This window comes from Tachyglossus aculeatus, chromosome 11 (assembly GCF_015852505.1).
Source record: "Tachyglossus aculeatus isolate mTacAcu1 chromosome 11, mTacAcu1.pri, whole genome shotgun sequence".
In the NCBI taxonomy this organism is placed as follows: Eukaryota; Metazoa; Chordata; class Mammalia; order Monotremata; family Tachyglossidae; genus Tachyglossus; species Tachyglossus aculeatus.
The window spans coordinates 24,017,405-24,034,685 of NC_052076.1; the positions used below are offsets into that span (position 1 = coordinate 24,017,405).

The 17,281-nt window shown below is 46.2% G+C and overlaps 1 protein-coding gene across 1 annotated transcript in view; it reads right to left on the reverse strand.

Annotated features, from left to right (window-relative positions):
- MYO1D (myosin ID) overlaps positions 1–17,281 on the reverse strand; it is a 350,574-nt gene that overhangs the window by 219,268 nt on the left and 114,025 nt on the right. Inside the window, 3 exon segments of the mRNA XM_038754744.1 lie at positions 4,931–5,101; positions 9,138–9,252; positions 13,942–14,087. Coding sequence (XP_038610672.1) covers positions 4,931–5,101; positions 9,138–9,252; positions 13,942–14,087 — 432 coding nt within the window.

Genomic DNA, 17,281 nt, shown 5'->3' on the forward strand with positions numbered 1-17,281 from the left:
AGATGAGGTCACTGAGGCCCAGAGAAGTGAAGTGAGTTGCCCAAAGTCACCCAGCTGACAAGCGGCGGAGCCAGGGTTTGAACCCATGACCTCGGACTCCCAAGCCCGGGTTCTTTCCACTGAGCCACGCTGCTTCTATTAATCGATCGTATTTATTGAGCGCTTACTGGGTGCAGAGCACCGTACTAAGCGCTTGGGAGAGTAAACGCACCCCTCAGACCTCCAGCTTCATCCCCTCGGCCTCCCCTTGCCCCTTCTCCAACTCCGTACAGTGCCTGGCACATAGTAAGCGCCAGTTGTCAGCTGTGTGACTTTGGGCAAATCACTTGACTTCTCTGTGCCTCAGTTCCCTCATCTGTAAAATGGGGATGAAGACTGTGAGCCCCACGTGGAACAACCTGATCACCTTGTATCCACCCCAGCGCTTAGAACAGTGCTTTGCACATAGTAAGCGCTTAACAAATGCCATCATTATTATTATTATTATTAAGCACTTGAGCGATTTATAATAATAATAATAATGCTGATGGTATTTGTTAAGTGCTTACTATGTTCAAAGCACTGTTCTAAGCGCTGAGGGGATACAAGGTGATATATGTTGCCAACTTGTACTTCCCCAGCGCTTAGTACAGTGCTCTGCACACAGTAAGCGCTCAATAAATACGATTGAATCAGGTTGTCCCACGTGGGGCTCACAATCTTCATCCCCATTTTCCAGATGAGGGAACTGAGGCCCAGAGAAGTGAAGTGACTCGCCCAAAGTCACACAGCCGACAAGTGGCGGAGCCGGGATTTGAACCCACAACCTCTGACTCCCAAGCCCGGGCTCTTTCCACTGAGCCACGCTGCTTCCAATCCATCCATCAGTGGACTTTATTGAATGTCTTCTTGACTGTGAGCCCGCTGTTGGGTAGGGACCGTCTCTATGTGTTGCCGACTTGTACTTCCCAAGCGCTTAGTACAGTGCTCTGCACACAGTAAGTGCTCAATAAATACGATTGATTGACTGATTGATTGATTGAATGCTTGGGAGAGAAATAATAATCACAACGATGGCATTTGTTACGTGCTTTCTATGCGTCAAGCACTGTTCTAAGTGCTGGGGTAGATTCATTCATTCGATCGTATTTATTGAGAGCTTACTGTGTGCGGAGCACTGTACTAAGCGCTTTGAAAGTCCAATTCGGCAACAGTTAGAGATAATCCCTACCCAACGACGGGCTCAAGGTCTAGAAATACAAGTTACTCAGGTCGGAGACAGTCCCTGTCACACATGGGGCTCCCAGTCTTAATCCCCACTTTCCAGATGGGGAAACTGAGGTTCAGAGAAGCAAAGTGACTCGCCCAAGGTCACACAGCCAACAAGGGGCGGAGCCGGGATTTGAACCCACGACCTCTGACTCCCAAGCCCGGGCTCTTTCCACTGAGCCACGCTGCTTCCACTCCATCCATCCATCGGTGGACTTTATTGAATGGTTGGGAGAGAAATAATAATCACAACGATGGCATTTGTTAATGTGATTTCTACGCGTCAAGCACTGTTCTAAGCGCTGGGGCAGATTCACTCATTCATTTGATCATATTTATTGAGTGCTTACTGTGTGCGGAGCACTGTACTAAGCGCTTCGAAAGTCCAATTCGGCAACAGATAGAGACAATCCCTACCCAACGACGGGCTCAAGGTCTAGAAGTACAAGTTAATCAGGTCGGAGACTGTCCCTGTCGCACGTGGGGCTCCCAGTCTTAATCCCCATTTTCCAGATGGGGAAACTGAGGTTCAGAGAAGGAAAAAGTGACTCGCCCAAGGTCACACAGCAGACCAGGAGCAGTGCCGGGATTAGAATCCAGGTCCTTCTGATTCCCAGGCCCGGGCTCTGTCCATTAGGCCTGGAATGCCCTCCCTTCACACATCTCCCTTCGCACACCTGTATATCTGTATATATGTTTGCACATATTTATTACTCTATTTATTTATTTTACTTGTACCTATCTATTCTATTTATTTGATTTTGTTAGTATGTTTGGTTTTGTTCTCTGTCTCCCCCTTTTAGACTGTGAGCCCACTGTTGGGTAGGGACTGTCTCTAGATGTTGCCAACTTGGACTTCCCAAGCGCTTAATCCAGTGCTCTGCACACAGTAAGCGCTCAATAAATACGATTGATTGATTGATTGATTGATCTCTTCCTCCCTTCAAAGCCCTCCTGAGAGCTCACCTCCTCCGGGAGGCCTTCCCACACTCAGCCCCCTTTTTCCTCTCCTCTTCCCCATCCCCCCCGCCCTACCTCCTTCCCTTCCCCACAGCACCTATACAGATGTATATATGTTTGTATGGATTTATTACTCTATTTATTTTACTTGTACATATTCTATTTATTTTATTTTGTTAATATGTTTGGTTTTGTTCTCTGTCTCCCCTTTCTAGCACCGCTGGGGAGGGACTGTCTCTATGTGTTGCCGACTTGTACTTCCCAAGCGCCTAGTACAGTGCTCTGCACACAGTAAGCGCTCAATAAATACAATTGAATGAATGAATGAATATTTGTACAGATTTATTACTCTATTTTACTTGTACATATTTACTATTCTATTTATTTTGTTAATGATGGGCATCTAGCTTTATTTTTATTTATTCTGACGACCTGACACCTGTCCACATGTTTTGCTTCGTCATCTGTCTCCCCCTTCTAGCCTGTGAGCCCGTTGTCGGGTAGGGACTGTCTCTATACGTAGCCAACTTGTGCTTCCCAAGCGCTTAGTCCAGTGCTCTGCACACACTAAGCGCTCAATAAATACGGCTGAATGAATGAATGAATGAATGAATGAATGAGGCCATGCTGCTTTTCTACAATACAGACTTCAACCCCGCAGAGTTGGTAGATGTGTTCGTTCCGTCATTCAATCGTATTTAATCAGCGCTTACTGTGAGCAGAGCAATCAATCAGTCAATCAATCGTATTTATTGAGCGCTTACTGTGTGCAGAGCACTGGGCTAAGCGCTTGGGAAGTCCAATTCGGCAACAGATAGGGACGGTCCCTACCCAACAACGGGCTCACGGTCTAGAAGGGGGAGACGAACGATAGAACAAAACAAGTAGACAGGTGTCAAACCATCCAAATAGAGAAATAGAATTAGAGCCATATATACATCATGAATCAAGAAAATAGAGTAATAAATATGTCCAAATACACCCCGCCCACGGTGAGCTTACGTTCTTCACATCAACATCGGCAGCAGTAAATGCAATTCTATTTGTTCTGTTTGTTCCCAGAGAAGCAGCGTGGCTCAGTGGAAAGAGCCCGGGCTTTGGAGTCAGAGGTCGTGGGTTCGAATCCCGGCTCTACCGCATGTCTGCTGTGTGACCTTGGGCAAGTCACTTGGCTTCTCTGAGCCTCAGTTCCCTCATCTGTAAAATGGGGATTAAGACTGTGAGCCCCACGGGGGACAACCTGATCACCATGTATCCCTCCAGTGCTTAGAACGGTGCTTTGCACATAGTAAGCGCTTAACAAATGCCAACATTATTATTATTATTATTATTATTATTATTGTTATTATTCTGACGACTTTGACGCCTGTCTACCTGTTTTGTTTTGTTGTCTGTCTCCCCCTTCCAGCCTGTGAGCCCGTTGTTGGGGAGGGACCGTCTCTACCTGTTGCCCAATTGTACTTTCCAAGTGCTTAGTACAGTGCTCTGCACACAGTAAGCGCTCAGTCCCTGTCCCACGGAGGGCTCACAGTCTTAATCCCCATTTTACAGATGAGGTAACTGAGGCACGGAGGAGCAGTGCTCTGCACACAGTAAGCGCTCAATAAATACGATGGAATGAAAGAACAAGGCACAAAGAAGGGACGCTAAGCTCACTAAGGGCCGGGAACGTGTCAGTTAATTCCGTCATATTCTAGTCTCCCAAGGACTCAGTTCAGTGCTCTGCACAAAGTAAGTACTCAACAAATTCATTCATTCATTCATTCAATCGTTCATTCATTCTCCACCCCCTCCCCATCTCCCCCCGCCTTACCTCCTTCCCCTCCCCACAGCACCTGGATATATATGTATGCATACAGTATATATATATATATATATATATGTGTGTGTGTGTGTGTGTGTGTGTGTGTGTGTGTGTGTGTGTGTGTATATAGTATATACATGTATGTATACAGTATATATATACAGTATATATATGTATATATGTATGTGTATATATATAGTATATATATGTATGTATACAGTATATATATACAGTATATATATGTATACAGTATATATATGTATGCATGCAGTATATATATACAGTATATATGTATGTATACAGTACATACATATGTATACAGTATATATATATATACAGTATATATGTATATATACAGTATATATGTATATATATACTTAGTCCAGTGCTCTGCACACAGTAAGCGCTCAATAAATACGACTGAACGAGTGAATGAATGAATATGTTGCCAACTTGTACTTCCCAAGCGCTTAGTCCGGTGCTCTGCACACAGTAAGCGCTCAATAAATACGACAATGAATGAATGAATATGTTGCCAACTTGTACTTCCCAAGCGCTTAGTCCAGTGCTCTGCACACAGTAAGCGCTCAATAAATACGACAATGAATGAATGAATATGTTGCCAACTTGTACTTCCCAAGCGCTTACTCCAGTGCTCTGCGCACAGTAAGCGCTCAATAAATACGACTGAATGAATGAATGAATATGTTGCCAACTTGTACTTCCCAAGCGCTTACTCCAGTGCTCTGCACACAGTAAGCGCTCAATAAATACGATGGGATGAATGAATGAATGAAAGTGGCGGAGCCGGGATGGGAATCCAGGTCGTCTGACTCCCGGGTGCCGCTTCTCCAAGGGCTACACGCTAAACACCACGACGAGAGGAGGTGAGGGGACGAGGAGGGTGGAACCCTTTACCTTTCGGCTGGAGAAATGGGCGTGCCGCCCCAGTTTGGTGTTGAGCGCCTCAAGGAACATCTCGTCGGTGACTTTGCCAACGTTCATGCAGGCGTCGTCCAGGACGGCAATGATCCCTTTATGCTGCTGCTCCACCAGATCCACGATGATCTGATTGTTAAAGTAATCGATCTGTGGGGCACAGAATAATAATAATAATAATAATAATAATAATAATAATAATAATGGCATCTGTTAAGCGCTTACTATGTGCCCGGCACTGTTCTAAGCGCTGGGGGAGATACAAGGTCAACGGGTCGTCCCCCGTGGGGCCCACAGTCTTCATCCCCATTTTCCAGATGAGGTCACCGAGTCCCAGTGAAGCGACTTGCCCAAAGTCACACAGCAGCCAAGTGGCGGAGCCGGGATTAGAACCCACCACCTCCGACTCCCAAGCCCGGGCTCTTTCCGCTAAGCCGTGCTGTATTTGTTAAGCGCTTACTACGTGCCAAGCACTGTTCTAAGCGCTGGGGGAGATACAAGGTCAACGGGTCGTCCCCCGTGGGGCTCCCAGTCTTCATCCCCATTTGACAGATGAGGGAACTGAGGCCCAGAGAAGTGAAGTGACTTGCCCAAAGTCACCCAGCTGACAAGTGGCGGAGCCGGGATTTGAACTCGGGACCTCTGACTCCCAAGCCCGGACTCTTTCCGCTAAGCCACGCTGTATTTGTTAAGCGCTTACTATGTGCCAAGGACTGTTCTAAGCGCTGGGGGAGAAACAAGGTCAACGGGTCATTCCCCGTGGGGCTCCCGGTCTTCATCCCCATTTGACAGATGAGGGAACTGAGGCCCAGGGAAGTGAAGTGACTTGCCCAAAGTCACCCAGCTGCCAAGTGGCGGAGCCAGGATTAGAACCCACAACCTCGGACTTCCAAGCCCGGACTCTTTCCGCTAAGCCACGCTGTATTTGTTAAGCGCTTACTATGTGCCAAGCACTGTTCTATAAGCTGGGGGAGATAATGATAATAATAATGATAGCACTTATTAAGCACTTACTATGTGCAAAGCACTGTTCTAAGTGCTGGGGAGGTTACAAGGTGGTGAGGTTGTCCCCCAGCGGGGCTCACAGTCTTCATCCCCATTTGACAGATAAGGGAACTGAGGCCCAGAGAAGTGAAGGGACTTGCCCAAAGTCACCCGGCTGACAATTGGCGGAGCCGGGATTTGAACTCATTCATTCATTCATTCAATCGTTGTTATTGAGTGCTTACTGTGTGCAGAGCATTGTACTAAGCGCTTAGGAAGTCCAAGTTGGCAACATATAGAGATGGTCCCTACCCAACAGTGGGCTCACAGTCTAGAAGGGGAACTATCCATCCATTCATTCATTCATTCATTCATTCATTCATTCATTCATTCAATCATTCAATTGTATTTATTGAGTGCTTACTGTGTGCAGAGCACTGGACTAAGTGCTTGGGAAGTCCAAGTTGGCAACATAGAGAGACGGTCCCTACCCAACAGTGGGCTCACAGTCTAGAAGGCGGACCATCCATTCATTCATTCATTCATTCATTCAATCATTCAATTGTATTTATTGAGCACTTACTGTGTGCAGAGCACTGGACTAAGCACTTGGGAAGTACAAGTTGGCAACAGATAGAGACAGTCCCTACCCAACAGTGGGCTCACAGTCTAGAAGGGGGACCATTCATTCATTCATTCATTCAATCGTATTTATTGAGCGCTTACTGTGTGCAGAGCACTGGACTAAGCGCTTGGGAAGTCCAAGTTGGCGATGTATAGAGACGGTCCCTACCCAACAGTGGGCTCACAGTCTAGAAGGGGGAGACAGAACAAAACAAAACATATTAAAATAAAATGAATAGAATAAATATGTACAAATAGAGTAATAAATACATACAAACATATACACATATATATACGTGATCACTGAGCCACGCCCTCCCTCCTCAAATCCCACAGACAGCGACTCTCCCCTTCTTCAAAGCCTTATTTCAGCGCGTAGAACAGTGCTCAGCGCTTAGAACAGTGCTCAGCGCTTAGAACAGTGCTTCGCACATAGTAAGCGCTTAATATTTTGTTAATATGTTTGGTTTTGTCCTCTGTCTCCCCCTTCTCGACTGTGAGCCCGCTGTGGGGTAGGGCCCGTCTCTAGACGTTGCCAACTTGGACTTCCCAAGCGCTTAGTCCAGTGCTCTGCACACAGTAAGCGCTCAATAAATACAATTGATTGATTGATCATTATTATTATTATTATTATTATTATTATTGAAAGCCCACCTCCTCCAAGAGGCCTTCCTTCCCTCTTCTCCCACTCCCTTCTGGGTTGTCCTGGTTTCCTCCCTTAATTCATCCCTCCGTCCCAGCCCCACACCACTTTGTGTCCATTTCTATTACTGCCTCCCCCTCTATCAATCAATCGTATTTATTGAGCGCTTACTGTGTGCAGAGCACTGTACTAAGCGCTTGGGAAGTACAAGTTGGCAGCATATAGAGACAGTCCCTACCCAACAACGGGCTCACAGTCTAGACCGTAAGCTCGTTGAGGGCAGGGAATGAGTCTGTTCATCGTCCTGTCGTCCTCTCCCAAGCGCTCAGCCCGGTGCTCTGCACACAGTAAGTGCTCAAGAAATACGACCGAACAGACGAACGAACACACGCTCCCTGACTATTCTATTTATTTTATTGTGTTAATATGTTTTGTTTGGTCGTCCGTCTCCCCCTTCTAGACTGTGAGCCCACTGTCGGGTAGGGACCGTCTCTAGATGTTGCCAACTTGGACTTCCCAAGCGCTTAGTCCAGTGCTCTGCACACAGTAAGCGCTCAATAAATACAAATGAATGAATGAATATAGCTTTAATTGTACTTGTTCTGACGATTTTGACACCTGTCTCCGTGTTTTGTTTTCCTGTCCGTCTCCCCCTTCTAGACGGTGAGCCCGCTGTTGGATAGGGCCTGTGTCTGGTTGTTGCCAACTTGGACTTCCCAAGCGCTTAGTCCAGTGCTCTGCACACAGTAAGGGCTCAATAAATACGATGGAATGAATGAATATAGCCTTAATTCTATTTGTTCTGATGATTTTGACACCCGTCTCCATGTTTTGTTTTCCTGTCCATCTCCCCCTTCTAGACCGTGAGCCCGTTGTCGGGTAGGGACCGTCTCTAGATGTTGCCTACTTGGACTTCCCAAGCGCTTAGTACAGTGCTCTGCACACAGTAAGCGCTCAATAAATACGATGGAATGAATGAATATAGCTTTAATTCTATTTGTTCTGACAATTTTGACACCTGTCTTCATGTTTTGTTTTCCTGTCCGTCTCCCCCTTCTAGACTGTGAGCTCGTTGTTGGGTAGGGACCGCCTCTAGATGTTGCCGACTTGGACTTCCCAAGCGCTTAGTCCAGTGCTCTGCACACAGTAAGTGCTCAATAAATATGAATGAATGAATATAACTTTAATTCTATTTGTTCTGACGATTTTGACACCCGTCTCCATGTTTTGTTTTCCTGTCCATCTCCCGCTTCTAGACCGTGAGCCCGTTGTCGGGTAGGGACCGTCTCTAGATGTGGCCGACTTGGACTTCCCAAGCGCGTAGTCCAGTGCTCTGCACACAGTAAGCGCTCAATAAATACGATGGAATGAATGAATATAGCCTTAATTCTATTTGTTCTGACTATTTTGACACCCATCTCCATGTTTTGTTTTGTCGTCTGTCTCCCCCTTCTAGACTGTGAGCCCGCTGTTGGGTAGGGACCGCCTCTAGATGTTGCCGACTTGGACTTCCCAAGCGCTTAGTCCAGTGCTCTGCACACAGTAAGCGCTCAATAAATACAAATGAATGAATGAATCTAGCTTTAATTCTATTTGTTCTGACGACTTTGACACCCGTCTCCATGTTTGGTTTTCCTGTCCGTCTCCCCCTTCTAGACCGTGAGCCCGTTGTCGGGTAGGAACCGTCTCTAGATGTGGCGGACTTGGACTTCCCAAGCGCTTAGTCCAGTGCTCTGCACACAGTAAGCGCTCAATAAATACGATTGAAGGAATGAATGAATCTTGGAGCTGCGGAGTTCCCCCTTTTGGGACACATTGATTGATTGATTGATTAAATACAATTGATTGATTGATTGATTTTGGAGGGAAAGATCGGGATTCGGGGTTGACGAGGCGAGGCCGTTTTCCCGCCTCCCTCCCCGGGCACCGGCTCACATGCTTCCAAGGAATCCCTTCCCGCTGATATTCCTCCTGTTCCTGCTTCAGCACCAACTGGATGAAGAGCTGCTGCAGCTTCTCGTTGCAGTAGTTGATGCAGAACTGCTCGAAACTGCAGAGGGGAAGAGAAACACGGTTGGTCCCTTCGCCCCTCTAATAATAATAATAATAATAATAATAATAATAATAATAATGGCATTTATTAAGCGCTTACTATGTGCAAAGCACCATTCTAAGCACTGGGGAGGTTACAAGGTGAGCATGTTGTCCCACGGGGGGGCTCACAGTCTTCATCCCCATTTTACAGTCATTCATTCATTCAATCAATCAATCAATCGTATTTATTGAGTGCTTACTGTGTGCAGAGCACTGGACTAAGCGATTGGGAAGTCCAAGTTGGCAACATCTAGAAACGGTCCCTACCCAACAGTGGGCTCACAGTCTAGAAGGGGGAGACAACATTCAATCATATTTATTGAGTGCTTACTGTGTGCAGAGCACTGTGCTAAGCGCTTGGGAAGTCCAAGTCGGCAACAGATAGAGACGGTCCCTACCCAACAGCGGGCTCACAGCCTAGAAGGGGGAAAAGCACTGTTCTAAGCGCTGGGGAGGTTCCAAGCAGATCAGGTTGTCCCATGGGGGGCTCACAGTCTTCATCCCCATTTTACAGATGAGGGAACTGAGGCCCAGAGAAGTCAAGTGACTTGCCCAAAGTCAGACAGCTGACAAGTGGCAGAGTTGGGATTCGAACCCATGACCCCTGACTCCAAAGCCCATGCTCTTTCCGCTGAGCCACACTGCTTCTCCAATAATGATGGCACTTAATAATAATAATAATAATAATAATAATAATAACGGCATTTATTAAGCGCTTCCTATGTACAAAGCACTGTTCTAAGCGCTGGGAGGTTACAAGGTGATCAGGCTGTCCCACGTGGGGGCTCACAGTCTTCATCCCCATTTTCCAGATGAGGGAACTGAGGCCCAGAGAAGTGAAGTGACTTGCCCAAAGTCACCCAGCTGACAAGCGGCGGAGCCGGGATTTGAACCCATGACCTCTGACTGCAAAGCCCGGGCTCTTTCCACTGAGCCACGCTGCTTCTCCAATAATGATGGCACTTACTAATAATAATGATGGCATTTATTAAGCTCTTACTATGTGCAAGGAACTGTTCTAAGCGCTGGGGGGATACAAGGTGATCAGGTTGTCCCACGGGGGGCTCGCAGCCTTCATCCCCATTTGACAGATGAGGGAACTGAGGCCCAGAGAAGTGAAGTGACTTGCCCAAAGTCACACAGCTGTCGGCCCGTGTCTTGGGCGGCGAATATGTCTGTTGATCTCCTGGTGTCCCCCGACAAGCGGTTCGTGCAGTGCTAAGCGCTCGTTCAATAGGACCGAGGGAATGAAGGGATGAACTCTCCCCCTTCTAGACCGTGAGCCCGCTGTCGGGTAGGGACCGTCTCTAGATGTTGCCCATTTGGACTTCCCAAGCGCTTAGTCCAGTGCTCTGCACACAGTAAGCGCTCAATAAATACGATTGAATGAATGAATGAATGTACTAAGCGCTTAGTCCGGTGCTCTGCACACAGTAAGCGCTCAATAAATACGATTGATTGATTTGTTGCCTGTCTCCCCCTTCTAGGCTGTGAGCCCGCTGTTGGGTAGGGACCGTCTCTAGATGTTGCCGACTTGGACTTCCCAAGCGCTTAGTCCAGTGCTCCGCACACAGTCAGCGCTCAACAAATACGATTGAATGAATGAATGAATGAATGTACTAAGCGCTTAGTCCGGTGCTCTGCACACAGTCAGCACTCAACAAATACGATTGAATGAATGTACTAAGCACTTAGTCCGGTGCTCTGCACACAGTCAACGCTCAACAAATACAACTGAATGACTGAATGAATGTACTAAGCGCTTAGTCCAGTGCTCTGCACACAGTAAGCACTCAACAAATATGATTGAATGAATGTACTAAGCGCTTAGTCCGGAGCTCTGCACACAGTCAGCGCTCAACAAATACGATTGAATGAATGAGTGAATGTACTAAACGCTTAGTCCAGTGCTCTGAACACAGTAAGCGCTCAACAAATATAATTGAATGAATGTACTAAGTGCTTAGTCCGGTGCTCTGCACACAGTCAGCGCTCAACAAATACGATTGAATGAATGAGTGAATGTACTAAGCGCTTAGTCCGGTGCTCTGCACACAGTAAGCGCTCAATTAATACGATTGATTGATTTGTTGTCTGTCTCCCGCTTCTAGACCGTGAGCCCGTTGTCGGGTAGGGCCCGTCTCTAGATGTTGCCGACTTGGACTTCCCAAGCGCTTAGTCCAGTGCTCCGCACACAGTCAGTGCTCAACAGATACGATTGAATGAATGAATGAACTAAGCGCTTAGTCCAGTGCTCTGCACACAGTAAGCACTCAACAAATATGATTGAATGAATGTACTGAGCACTTAGTCCGGTGCTCTGCACACAGTAAGCGCTCAACAAATACGATTAAATGAATGAGTGAATGTACTAAGCGCTTAGTCCGGTGCTCTGCACACAGTAAGCGCTCAACAAATACGATGGAATGAATGAATGAATGTACTAAGTGCTTAGTCCAGTGCTCTGCACACAGTCATTGCTCAACAAATACGACTGAATGAAGGAGTGAATGTACTAAGCGCTTAGTCCGGTGCTCTGCACACAGTAAGCGCTCAACAAATACGATGGAATGAATGAATGAATGTACTAAGCGCTTAGTCCGGTGCTCTGCACACAGTCATTGCTCAACAAATACGACTGAATGAATGAGTGAATGTACTAAGCACCTAGTCCGGTGCTCTGCACACAGTAAGCGCTCAACAAATATGACTGAATGAATGAGTGAACGTACTAAGCGCTTAGTCCAGTGCTCTGCACACAGTCAGCGCTCAACAAATACGATTGAATGACTGAGTGAAGGTACTAAGTGCTTAGTCCGGTGCTCTGCACACAGTCAGCGCTCAACAAATATGATTGAATGAATGTACTAAGCACTTAGTCCAGTGCTCTGCACACAGTAAGCACTCAATAAATACGATTGAATGAATGAATGAATGTACTAAGCGCTTAGTCCGGTGCTCTGCACACAGTAAGCGCTCAACAAATACGGCTCAATGAATGTACTAAGCACTTAGTCCAGTGCTCTGCACACAGTCATTGCTCAACAAATACAACTGAATGAATGTACTAAGCGCTAAGTCCGGTGCTCTGCACACAGTAAGCGCTCAACAAATACAACTGAATGAATGAGTGAATGTACTAAGCGCTTAGTCCAGTGCTCTGCACACAGTAAGCACTCAACAAATATGATTGAATGAATGTACTAAGCACTTAGTCCAGTGCTCTGCACACAGTAAGCGCTCAACAAATACGATTGAATGAATGTACTAAGCGCTTAGTCCGGTGCTCTGCACACAGTAAGCGCTCAACAAATACAATTGAATGAATGAGTGAATGTACTAAGCGCTTAGTCCGGTGCTCTGCACACAGTCAGTGCTCAACAAATATGATTGAATGAATGTACTAAGCACTTAGTCCGGTGCTCTGCACACAGTCAGTGCTCAACAAATACAACTGAATGACTGAATGAATGTACTAAGCGCTTAGTCCGGTGCTCTGCACACAGTCAGCGCTCAACAAATACGATTGAATGAATGTACTAAGCACTTAGTCCGGTGCTCTGCACACAGTCAGTGCTCAACAAATACAACTGAATGAATGTACTAAGCGCTTAGTCCGGTGCTCTGCACACAGTCAGTGCTCAACAAATACGATTGAATGAATGTACTAAGCACTTAGTCCGGTGCTCTGCACACAGTCAGCGCTCAACAAATACAACTGAATGAATGTACTAAGCGCTTAGTCCGGTGCTCTGCACACAGTCAGTGCTCAACAAATACGATTGAATGAATGTACTAAGCACTTAGTCCGGTGCTCTGCACACAGTCAGTGCTCAACAAATACAACTGAATGAATGTACTAAGCGCTTAGTCCGGTGCTCTGCACACAGTAAGCACTCAATAAATACGATTGAATGAATGAATGAATGTACTGCACGTTTAGTCCGGTGCTCTGCACACAGTAAGCGCTCAACAAATATGACTGAATGAATGTACTAAGCGCTTAGTCCGGTGCTCTGCACACAGTAAGCGCTCAACAAATACAATTGAATGAATGAGTGAATGTACTAAGCGCTTAGTCCGGTGCTCTGCACACAGTCAGCGCTCAACAAATACGATTGAATGAATGTACTAAGCACTTAGTCCAGTGCTCTGCACACAGTCAGTGCTCAACAAATACAACTGAATGAATGTACTAAGAGCTTAGTCCGGTGCTCTGCACACAGTAAGCGCTCAACCAATACAATTGAATGAATGAGTGAATGTACTAAGCACTTAGTCCAGTGCTCTGCACACAATCAATCAATCAATCAATCAATCGTATTTATTGAGCACTTACTATGTGCAGAGCACTGTACTAAGCGCTTGGGAAGTACAAACTGGCAACACATAGAGACAGTCCCTACCCAACAGTGGGCTCACACTCTAAAAGGGAGCAGTCTACCAGTCAGCGCTCAACAAATACGATTGAATGAATGTACTAAGCACTTAGTCCGGTGCTCTGCACACAGTAAGCGCTCAACAAATACGATTGAATGAATGAGTGACTGTACTAAGCGCTTAGTCCGGTGCTCTGCCCACAGTAAGCGCTCAGTAAATCCGATTGACTGACTGACGGGGTAGATCCCCGTGTCTCCCGCCTCACCTGTTGTTGTCGAAGATCTCGAAGCCGTAGATATCCAGGACCCCGATGACGGTGTTTTTCCCGCGGACGCTGCTGTCGTAATCCTTCACCTCGATGACGTCGTTGATGCAGGTGACGATCCAGCAGAAGAGGCGCTCATAGATAGCCTGCGAGGTGGAGAAGACAAGCAGAGCGGCTCAGTGGGAAGCGCCCGGCCTTGCGAGTCTATGTCTATGTCTATGTTACCAATTTGTACTTCCCAAGCGCTTAGTCCAGTGCTCTGCACATAGTAAGCGCTCAATAAATACGATTGATTGATTGATTGACCGTCTCTAGATGTTGCCGACTTGGACTTCCCAAGCGCTCAGTCCAGTGCTCTGCACACAATAAGCGCTCAATAAATACGATCGATGACGATGAGGAGGAGGAGGAGGTCGTGGGTTCCAATCCCGACTCCGCCACAGGTCTCTCCCCCTTCTCGACCGTGAGCCCGCTGTTGGGTAGGGACCGTCTCTAGATGTTGCCGACTTGGACTTCCCAGGCGCTTAGTACAGTGCTCTGCACACAGTAAGCGCTCAATAAATACGATTGATGACGATGAGGAGGAGGAGGAGGTCGTGGGTTCCAATCCCGACTCCGCCACAGGTCTCTCCCCCTTCTCGACCGTGAGCCTGCTGTTGGGTAGGGACCGTCTCTAGATGTTGCCGACTTGGACTTCCCAAGCGCTCAGTACAGTGCTCTGCACACAGTAAGCGCTCAATAAATACGATCGATGACGATGAGGAGGAGGAGGAGGTCGTGGGTTCCAATCCCGACTCCGCCACAGGTCTCTCCCCCTTCTCGACCGTGAGCCCGCTGTTGGGTAGGGACCGTCTCTAGATGTTGCCGACTTGGACTTCCCAAGCGCTCAGTACAGTGCTCTGCACACAGTAAGTGCTCAATAAATACTATTGATGACGATGAGGAGGAGGAGGAGTCAGAGGTCGTGGGTTCCAATTCCGACTCCGCCGCAGGTCTCTCCCCCTTCTCGACCGTGAGCCCGCTGTTGGGTAGGGACCGTCTCTAGATGTTGCCGACTTGGACTTCCCAAGCGCTCAGTACAGTGCTCTGCACACAGTAAGCGCTCAATAAATATGATTGAATGAATCCCCCCCTTACCTCCTTCCCCTCCCCATAGCACCTGTATATATATTTGTACATATTTATTACTCTATTTTATTTGTACATATTTATTTTATTTTGTTAATATGTTTTGTTTTGTTGTCTGTCTCCCCCTTCTAGACCGTGAGCCCGCGGTTGGGTAGGGACCGTCTCTAGATGTTGCCGACTTGGACTTCCCAAGCGCTTAGTACAGTGCTCTGAACACAGTAAGCGCTTAATCAATCAATCAATCAATCAATCAATCGTATTTATTGAGCGCTTACTGTGTGCAGAGCACTGGACTAAGCGCTTGGGAAGTACAATACGATTGATTGATTGATGTCTGCTGGGTGACCTTGGTCAAGTCATTTAATAATAATAATAATAATATTAATAATTATAATAATAGCAATAATGGCATTTATTAAGCGCTTACTATGTGCAGAGCACTGTTCTAAGCGCTGGGGAATTTACAAGGTGATCAGGTTGTCCCATGTGGTGCTCACAGTCTTCATCCCCATTTTCCAGATGAGGGAACTGAGGCCCAGAGAATAATAATAATGGCATTTATTAAGCGCTTACTACGTGCAAAGCACTGTTCTAAGCGCTGGGGAGGTTACAAGGTGATCAGGTTGTCCCACGGGAGGGCTCACAGCCTTAATCCCCATTTTACAGATGAGAGAACTGAGGCTCAGAGAAGTTAAGTGATGATAATAATAACAAAACATATGAACAAAATAAAATCGATAGCATATGTACAAGTAAAATAAGTAAATGGAGTAATAAATTCTCAATCCCCATTTTACACAGATGAGGGAACTGAGGCCCAGAGAAGTGAAGTTCTGCCCGTCGTCCACGGTTAAGTAATGATAATAATAACGAAACATATTAACAAAATAAAATCAATAGAATATGTACAAGTAGAATGAGTAAATGGAGTAATAAATTCTCAATCCCCATTTTACACAGATGAGGGAACTGAGGCCCAGAGAAGTGAAGTTCTGCCCGTCGTCCACGGTTAAGTAATGATAATAATAACGAAACATATTAACAAAATAAAATCAATAGAATATGTACAAGTAGAATGAGTAAATGGAGTAATAAATTCTCAATCCCCATTTTACACAGATGAGGGAACTGAGGCCCAGAGAAGTGAAGTTCTGCCCGTCGTCCACGGTTAAGTAATGATAATAATAACGAAACATATTAACAAAATAAAATCAATAGAATATGTACAAGTAGAATGAGTAAAAGGAGTAATAAATTCTCAATCCCCATTTTACACAGTTGAGGGAACTGAGGCCCAGAGTAGTGAAGTTCTGCCTGTCGTCCACGGTTAAGTAATGATAATAATAACAAAACATATTAACAAAATAAAATCAATAGAATATGTACAAGTAGAATGAGTAAAAGGAGTAATAAATTCTCAATCCCCATTTTACACAGATGAGGGAACTGAGGCCCAGAGAAGTGAAGTTCTGCCCGTCGTCCACGGTTAAGTAATGATAATAATAACAAAACACATTAACAAAATAAAATCAATAGAATATGTACAAGTAGAATGAGTAAATGGAGTAATAAATTCTCAATCCCCATTTTACACAGATGAGGGAACTGAGGCCCAGAGAAGTGAAGTTCTGCCCGTCGTCCACGGTTAAGTAATGATAATAATAACAAAACATATTAACAAAATAAAATCAGTAGAATATGTACAAGTAGAATGAGTAAATGGAGTAATAAATTCTCAATCCCCATTTTACACAGATGAGGGAACTGAGGCCCAGAGAAGTGAAGTTCTGCCCGTCGTCCCCTCGCCGTGTGTGTGTGTGTGTGTGTGTGTGTGTGTGTGTGTGTGGTCTCTAGACCGCCAGTTTGGGGCGGATCCCCGCCTCCCTCACAGCCTTCATCCCCATTTTCCAGATGAGGGAACTGAGGCCCAGAGAAGTGAAGTGACTTGCCCGAAGTCACCCAGCTGATGAGTGGCAGAGCCGGGATTTGAACCCGTGACCTCTGCCTCCAAAGCCCGGGCTCTTTCCACTGAGCCGCGCTGCTTCTCCAGTGCATTTCACTTCCCTGGGCCTCAGTTCCCTCATCTGTCAAATGGGGATGAAGACTGTGAGCCCCACGCGGGACAACTTGATCAGTCCGTATCCCCTCCAGCGCTTAGAACAGTGCTCTGCACATAGTAAGCGCTTAACAAATGCCAACATCATCATTATTA